The sequence below is a fragment of the Humulus lupulus genome, chromosome 6, assembly GCF_963169125.1.
Source record: "Humulus lupulus chromosome 6, drHumLupu1.1, whole genome shotgun sequence".
NCBI lineage: Eukaryota > Viridiplantae > Streptophyta > Magnoliopsida > Rosales > Cannabaceae > Humulus > Humulus lupulus.
The window spans coordinates 199,528,739-199,537,376 of NC_084798.1; the positions used below are offsets into that span (position 1 = coordinate 199,528,739).

The 8,638-nt window shown below is 37.0% G+C and overlaps 1 protein-coding gene across 1 annotated transcript; it reads left to right on the plus strand.

Moving 5' to 3' along the window:
• Positions 1–284: 284 nt before the first annotated feature.
• Positions 285–3,733, plus strand: LOC133782944 (probable LRR receptor-like serine/threonine-protein kinase At2g24230). Its single transcript, XM_062222425.1, has one exon. The coding sequence runs from the start codon at positions 914–916 to the stop codon at positions 3,506–3,508; it is 2,595 nt and encodes an 864-aa protein (XP_062078409.1). The 5' UTR covers positions 285–913; the 3' UTR covers positions 3,509–3,733.
• Positions 3,734–8,638: the final 4,905 nt, after the last annotated feature.

The window sequence follows — 8,638 nt, forward strand, 5'->3', positions numbered from 1 at the left end:
TCTTATACAGTGTGGTTTATGTCACATTATATTGTACATGTTTAAAACCATTCAAATATTACTATTTATCTTCCCCTAAAAAAAACTATTTTTAATATTATTATTATTTTTAAAATGGCATTAAAGAAAGAGTAGGAGGAGGATCAATGATGAACAACGCTCAATGAAGAATCATTGAATTCCCACCAATAAAGCTTTGATAAATTCACCAACCCAAATAGCTATTCTATATTTGATATTAATTCCTTCTCATGACATTAATGGAGCCCAACCTCTGACCACCATTATTTCTATGCTCTCAGCTCTCTTCTGCTCTGTCCTTCTTTCCTTCCCAATATAAAACCACCTTTCTATGTTTTGTTTCTTTCTCCTTTTTACACCCCTCTTCTCCCCAGACCTTAAAAAAACCTTCTTGGTTTCATTAAAAAAATCTTTGTTTTTTTTTTCTCTTTTACATAAAAAAAATGCTGTAAAAACTTGAACTTTACATGTTCTATGGTCAGAGACTTAGAGAGACTCAAAGACAAAAGTGCCTTCCACCTTTGGCTGTTTGTTTCTGTTGGCTTTTCTCTTCGTGAACCTGCAAACCAGACAAGGTGAGATCACATTCTTTCTTAAAGCCCCCACACAGATGCTCCATACTCCTCAAAATCTCACTTGTTATCCAAATAAGTAGTATTACTTTGCTCAGTTTTAGCCTAAAGTGAACATCTTTCGGTAGCCAAGCTCAGTTTTACACTTGGTGGTGTTGATTTAATGGAGTTGCAGAAGCTGTGAAAGTGTTTTCTAAGGTAGACCCAGAAACCATTTATGGCAATATCATGGTTTAGTTAAAAATATTCAAAGAGAAGCTTCTGGGTTTACTTTGTCTCACTCAAAAAAAAAAAATCTATATTTTTTTTTTCTTCCAAAAATGGGTTCTTGTTTATTTGGTTTGATACTTGTTACGGCATTGTTCATGGAGCCTTTGTCTTGTCAACAACAACAACAAGAACCCAATTCAGATGGGTACTTTGTCTCTGAGTTCTTGAAGAAGATGGGCTCAGATTCTTCCTCATTTTCTCGAAGCTACAACTTCTCTGTACCTGTTTGTAAATGGCCAGGAGTGTTCTGCGATGCTAAAGAAGAACATGTTATTGAGTTAGTAGCTTCTGGTTTGGGTCTCTCTGGTTCTATACCAGATACCACTATTGGAAAGCTGACCAAGCTTCAGACATTGGACCTTAGCAACAACAAAATTACCGGCATGCCTGCAGATTTATGGAGTTTAGGCTTTCTCAAAAGCCTCAATCTCTCTTCTAACCAGATTTCTGGTTTACTGCCTAACGACATTGGCAACTTTGGTCTTTTGGAAAGCTTTGATATTTCAAGTAATGACTTCTCTGGTAATATTCCTGAAACTATAGGCTCCCTTCTTAGTCTGAGGAGCCTTAAACTCAACCGGAATGGGTTCGACCAGAATATTCCATCTGGGATTCTGAAATGTCAATCACTGGTTCTAATTGATCTTTCATCAAATCGGCTAAGTGGGTCTCTTCCAGATGGTTTTGGTGCTGCATTTCCCAAGCTCAAAAGCTTGAATCTTGCAGGGAATGAGATTCGAGGCCGAGAGACTGATTTTCTGGAGCTGAAATCCATCACTACTCTTAATGTTTCCAGCAACCTATTTCAAGGTCCAGCCTTGGGGATGTTTAAGGAGCTAGTAGAAGTGATTGACTTGAGCAGGAACCGGTTCCAAGGTCACATTTCCCAGGTACAATTCAATACTAGCTATAACTGGTCACGTTTAGTTTATCTAGACTTGTCTGAGAATGAGATCAGTGGAGATTTTTTACATGATTTTGGTCAAGCACAAAATCTCAAACACCTCAATTTAGCTCACAACAGATTTGCTAAGCAGAAGTTCCCAAATATTAAAATGCTTTTGGGACTAGAATATCTAAATTTGTCTAGAACTAGTCTCATTGGTGAAGTTCCTAGTGAAATCTCACAGTTGAGTCATTTGAATACACTTGATCTTTCTGAAAACCATCTTGTTGGTCATATCCCATTTCTGACTGTAAAGAAGCTCCAGATTCTTGATGTCTCACAAAACAATTTGACTGGAGACATTCCAGTTTATCTTTTAAAGAAACTCCTTTGGATGGAAAAGTTCAACTTTTCCTACAATAACTTGACACTTTGTGCTTCTGAAATTCCCCTTGAGACTCTTAAAACAGCCTTCATTGGGTCATTGAACAGCTGCCCCATTGCTGCAAACCCGGCCCTTTTCAAGAAAAGATCAGCTTCCAACCGACATGGTCTAAAGCTAGCCCTGGCTTTGGCTCTCTCCATGGTATGCTTGCTTGCAGGGTTGCTTTTTCTAGCAGTTGGTTGCAGGAGGAGAAATAGATTGTGGGCAGTCAAGCAATCTTCTTATAAAGAAGAACAAACTATTTCAGGCCCCTTTTCATTCCAGACCGATTCTACGACATGGGTGGCTGATGTTAAGCAAGCAACATCTGTTCCAGTAGTAATTTTTGAGAAGCCATTGTTGAATATCACATTTGCAGACCTCTTATCTGCAACCTCAAACTTTGACCGAGGTACCCTTTTGGCTGAAGGTAAATTTGGGCCAGTATACAGAGGATTCTTACCTGGTGGAATACATGTAGCAGTAAAAGTTCTTGTCCATGGCTCTACATTGACAGACCAAGAGGCTGCAAGGGAGCTTGAGTATCTTGGCCGAATCAAACACCTAAATCTTGTTCCACTTACTGGATATTGCTTAGCTGGGGATCAGAGACTTGCTATTTATGAATACATGGAGAATGGGAACTTGCAGAATTTGCTTCATGATTTGCCACTTGGGGTTCAAACAACAGAAGACTGGAGCACGGATACATGGGAAGAAGATGAGAATACTGGGATCCAAAATGTTGGCTCTGAAGGGTTGCTAACTACATGGAGATTTCGCCATAAAATCGCACTTGGCACGGCACGAGCATTGGCATTTCTTCACCATGGCTGCTTTCCTTCAATCATTCATAGAGATGTTAAAGCTAGCAGTGTTTATCTAGACTACAACTTGGAGCCTAGATTATCTGATTTCGGATTGGCTAAGATTTTTGGAAACGGTTTGGATGAGGAGCTCGCCTGCGGATCACCAGGGTATGTGCCTCCAGAGTTTTCTAAGCCAGACATTGATTCACCAACATCAAAATCAGATGTCTATTGCTTTGGTGTTGTGCTTTTTGAGTTGCTAACTGGGAAAAAGCCAATTGAAGATGACTATCCAGAAGAAAAGGAAGCGAATTTGGTTGGTTGGGTTAGAGGATTGGTCAGAAAAAACAATGCTTCAAGAGCCATTGATCCAAAAATTCGTGATACAGGACCAGAAGAGCAAATGGTGGAAGCCCTCAAGATTGGCTATCTGTGCACTGCCGATCTTCCTTCAAAGAGACCAAGTATGCAACAAATTGTTGGACTTCTTAAAGATATTGAATCAAGTGGTAATAATAATCAATGAGCAAAATGAGTAGAGAAGGAGGGGAATCAATCAATACACTTTGGAGATTCTTGTCTTATTTTTCAGTTCTTTGTTTCTTTCTCATTTTCAATCTTGCCCTCTCTGATATGCCACAAGGGAAAATGTACAGCAGTCCTGTAACCTCTGTTTTGGACATGGTGCCTTTCTTTTTGGCCAACTTCTTTTTGGCTCTAATTTATATACACAGAATTTTGTTCCTTGAAAGATTATATTATTTGCATTATCCTAGTATTTATTTGGTTCAATAATTTATACATGTAAAAGCTTAAAAAAAATAAGTTCAAATATGTATTATTTCACCTTGTTTAAATGAACTTAGTTCTACTCACCTAACTTTTGGTATGTCTACCAAAAATCAAGGAATAAAGAGCTTCTCTTGGGAAAATCTCCATTATGATGCCACTTGTTGTTAACCCATAATCCTTACATATTTGTCCTCACTTTTCATAACCAAAATTCTAATCTACACAACAAGTCTATACTCTATGGTCTACATGGAGCCATATTCTTTAACCAATCTTCCATTATACACTATTTAAACCTTTTCAAACTTAAAAACTAACTACCCAGTTTTAAATTCATAATAAGAGTCACTCACTCTAAAAAGAAGTCTAGAAGATGTTGACTTATCCCACCACATTTTCCTTGTTATTATTATTTTTTTTTAAAAAGAGTAACTTTACATGTGACATGAGACTACACAAAATTGTATGTTGTCATTTCAGTACAGATGAATTCAAGTAGCTTTCCATGTCTTTTACCATGGGAGCAAAAGTTACAACACTTTTTCACCAATGGCAATGTTCTTTAATTTTTAATTATGTTGTCACACATATGAATTATTTACTTTATTTTATTCGTATGTGACATGGAACGTGATCATGTGGACCCTCCTTGGTTTAGAGAGGTTTCTTTGTATAGTATAAGGCCTTGAATAAATGAGTTCATCCAAGTCTAGGCATGCTTCTGTGACCTCTATTCATTCATTTCCTTTGGTGGACCACTTATTAGCTTTTGGTTACTACGTATGAACTTTGTGGTTGTGCATTTAATCTACTAACCAATGCACCTACTTTACACTTTTTAGACTCTTTCAGTATGCCTAATCGGCTCCATATTTACATCTCAAATGGAAAATTTCAGGGTATATGCCCTCTAAAATGGTGAAATTTAAATAAAATGCTTCCATAACTTACTATCTAAAAAATATGACATTCCAATATTTTTGTCCAAAATACCCTTGGCATAAACCATTCTCCATCTCTCTCTAACTTGGACGTCTCTCTCTCGCACCCTCTCTTTCTCTCTCACTCGGTCATCTCTCTCTCTCTCGCTCTCTCTTACAGATCCCTCTCTCTCTCGCTCACGCATTTTCTCATCACAAACTGAGGACCACTCCGCCGTTGACCACCATCATCTCTGTCCACGGTAAGGTATTTTTTTAAAATAAAAATTGAACCGTGACTTGCATTAAGTTGAATATGGTATAATGTAGTTATGAAATTTAAAGATTTTACTCTCTATTTTGCAAAAACATTGCTTGAAAATGAGTTTGATTCTATCTGCATTGTTTTGAAAGAATGAGTTTTATTTCTCTGAAATTTTGTGTTCAGTCAATGTTTATTCGATGTCATTTCGATGCTTAATGGTGATTCGATGACATTAAATTTATGTGTGTATTTTTGAATATGTTCAATCTTGGTTAATCAATGCTGAATTATTGCTTAATCGATGCAAAATCAATGCATCTATAAATATAGATGATGTTAAATCGATATGGTTGCGATGCTTGCTTAGTTTCAATTTTCATATGATAAAATCGATGTTATTTCGATGTTATATGTTTGATTGATGCCATATCGATGCTAAATCGATGCCATTTCGATGCTAATTCGATGATATCAATTTGTTATCTGTTAAAACGTTATTCAATGCTATTTTGATGAGATATCAATATTTGCTTTATTGTAGTTAATATCAATAACGGTGACTTTTCGATGATATTTTGATACATATGCGATGCTAATTAAATATTTAGATTTGTTGATTGCTGCGATGCTATATCGATGCACTGTTTTTTTTTTTTTTTTTGTAATTTGACTTAATTTTTTTTTTTTATATATATATTTTGTAGATGCCACCCAAACGTATCCTGCCACTTGAGATCCCCATTGAGGATTACATTGGTCGTCTCACCTATAGGGGTTCCGAGAGGCTAACTAAATTGAAGAAAATGGTTGAGGAGCATGGATTGTTGGAGAGGGTGAAGGAGTTTGTTTTTGGACCATTTCACAGCCCCTAATTTTACGTTCTCTGGGGCAATGGTGCACACTATACTTTTATTGAAGGTCAAGTCTCCGGGGCAATGGTGCACACAGATTGTGGTGTATTCATGATCAAGCACTTGGATTTTGTTCTTAAAGACATTCTCCTATCACAAGCGATTGATGACCACATTCAGTACTCTAGGGATAAATTATGCGTAGATATTTTTTTTTATGAGAATGTGTATCTGTGAACTTTCAATACTATTAGAACACTAATTTTGATTTCTGCATCGCATTGTATATAAACAATACAAAATCAATGTTATACCGATGGTATGTCGATGCTAACAATGTGTAACCAAACTGTATTATATAATACACGATGAAAATGCGATGAAGAATTGATGTCACTGCAATGCTTTTGACTTAAACACTTGAATTTATACCTGCAAATGAATCTATGCTACTTTGATGGAGGATCGATGGTATATCGATTATAAAAGATGTAAATAATATATTCAACACTAATGGGATGCCATTTCGATGATAAATCAATGCAGAATCGATGCTAATTCAATGATGATTCCATTTCCAAACATAGATATAATAAATTTGATGCTATCGATGGCAATTCGACGCAATGTCGAGAATTCAATGGTAAAAGACATGAAAAGAGGACTATCACACGATGCTATGTCGATTTACAATTGTTGCTTCCCAACATTTAAAATAACAAACTCCAATTTGATAATAATTCAATGCCATTTCGATGCTAAATCGATGGCATACATGTTGCAAATTTACATTTAAAAAATTATAAGTCTTGAAGGCATTTTTATATGACAAATTATTAGTCTAACAAAGTCCATCATTACACAAATTAAAAGTTTAACAAAGTCCATTAGGCAATATCGATGCTGCTGGTTGGTAATTATACGCAATCCATTTTCGATGCTAATTCGATGTCATTTTGATGTTGAAACACACCAACATATATGGCATCATCATACCATCGATATTGCATCGCAAATAATTCCCAAATTCTATTCTCGTCTCAGCATCGAAATTACATTGCAGGAGCATTGATGTGGCATTGCTTCTAGAGGCTGTCTAGCACGCTTACGTAATTGCATCGCATTTTCATTGATTTGGCATCGTTATACATACATATTTCCAGATCTGTCAGATTCGAAGATTAAATAAAAAATGCAGAAAAAAATACCACACACTAGAACAGTTCGAAACTAGTATCTAACTATGCCATTTCATATTCATAAGTAGATAGAAGGAGAGGATACTTACTCATGAATTTTTGTCTTAAAAAACGCCAAGAATGAAAATTTCTTCACAATAAATGAAACTTTCAGATCTGAGCAAAACACAAATGGCCATTTTGTTCAGTATATTTCGACTATTTCAAGTTGGGTTGCTGCAATTTTTACAATGTAAGGTGCGTGAATGGATGGAGAAGGAGAGAGAGAGAGAGAGAGAGAGAGAGAGAGAGAGAGAGAGAGAGAGAGAGAGAGAGAGAGAGAGAGAGAGAGAGAGAGAGAGAGAGAGAGAAGGAAATGTGTTAGATGTTAAAATCTGAGAATTTTATATGAAAAGGGTATTTTTGTCCAAAACATGGTTGGGGGTACATTAATGGGATGAGTGTTTATGTTGGCATATTAAAAAATTTCCCAATGTTATGATGCATATAGCTTGAAATTTTGATTTGATTGAAGGGTTTATTTTATGTTCTTACAATTTTGGCAACCGAAACTAAGACATGTTATTTTTGTTCCTATTTGACAATCATAAGATTAATTGTGGAATTTTTAAAATATAATATTGTTGTCTGTGTTTTCACCAAAAGACACGTGGTAGTCATTAGAGGAGTAATTAAGCTCCTCGAGTGCTAGTGAGGTTTTGTACTATGATCTGGCCAGATGTGGATGTCTCTGAGTGAGGCCATGCCCCGAGGTCTGTCCTCGAGGTGCGGATGTCTCCAAGCGAGGCCACGTCCCGTGACCCGTTTCCAAGGCGTGGATGTCTCTAAGTAAGGTCATGCCCCAAGGACCATTCAGGTGGTCCTCTCGCTTTCTTCATTCGCCAATCCCCCAGGTCTAGGATTCTTGTCCTCAGACATGGAGTAGGTGTCAGGTATCAATCGCCGCAACTGTGGCCCACCAGAAGTTCGTCTGGAAACTTTTGGTGAGCTTCGAGTAGTGGTGTCGAGATCGTATACTCAACAATCGACATTTCCCACAACACCGCCTGACATGGGCGAATGTGCGCCGTATCCTGACACGGTCAGATACCTGTTCCCCGTAAGGTTGGTAGACAACTTTCTGCAAATGGTCCTATGTAATCTGCATGGTCACATGGTCTTTATTAGAGCATCCCTTGTAATTGATTAGTAGTTTAATCCCCAAATAATGAGGAATGTTATATTAATTTTCCATTAAGGGCATTAATGACCCAGGCCTCTATAAATAGGGTTGGGGTATCTCCTTGTAAAAGGTTTAGATTTTTGGCTAGTTAAGCATTGTAAACTCAGAGCAATATATATGTTGCCTGAGACTTCATTGAAGCTTGCTCAAACAAGCTTCAAACTCACTAATACAAAAGAATCGTGGACTGGGGCTCTTTTATAGCCTGAACCATGTAAAACCTCTGTATTATTTTCATCTAATTTTTGTCAAGTTCTTAGATTAGGTTGATGATGAAAAAAGTAGTCAACATTTTGGTGCTTTCATTGAGAGCCTAAAAAAAGCTTGAAGAAAATGACCATGGTGACCACTAGATGGAACGCAGTAGATGATGAGGCTCCTCCCACCGGAGCTGAGGGAGGAGAAAC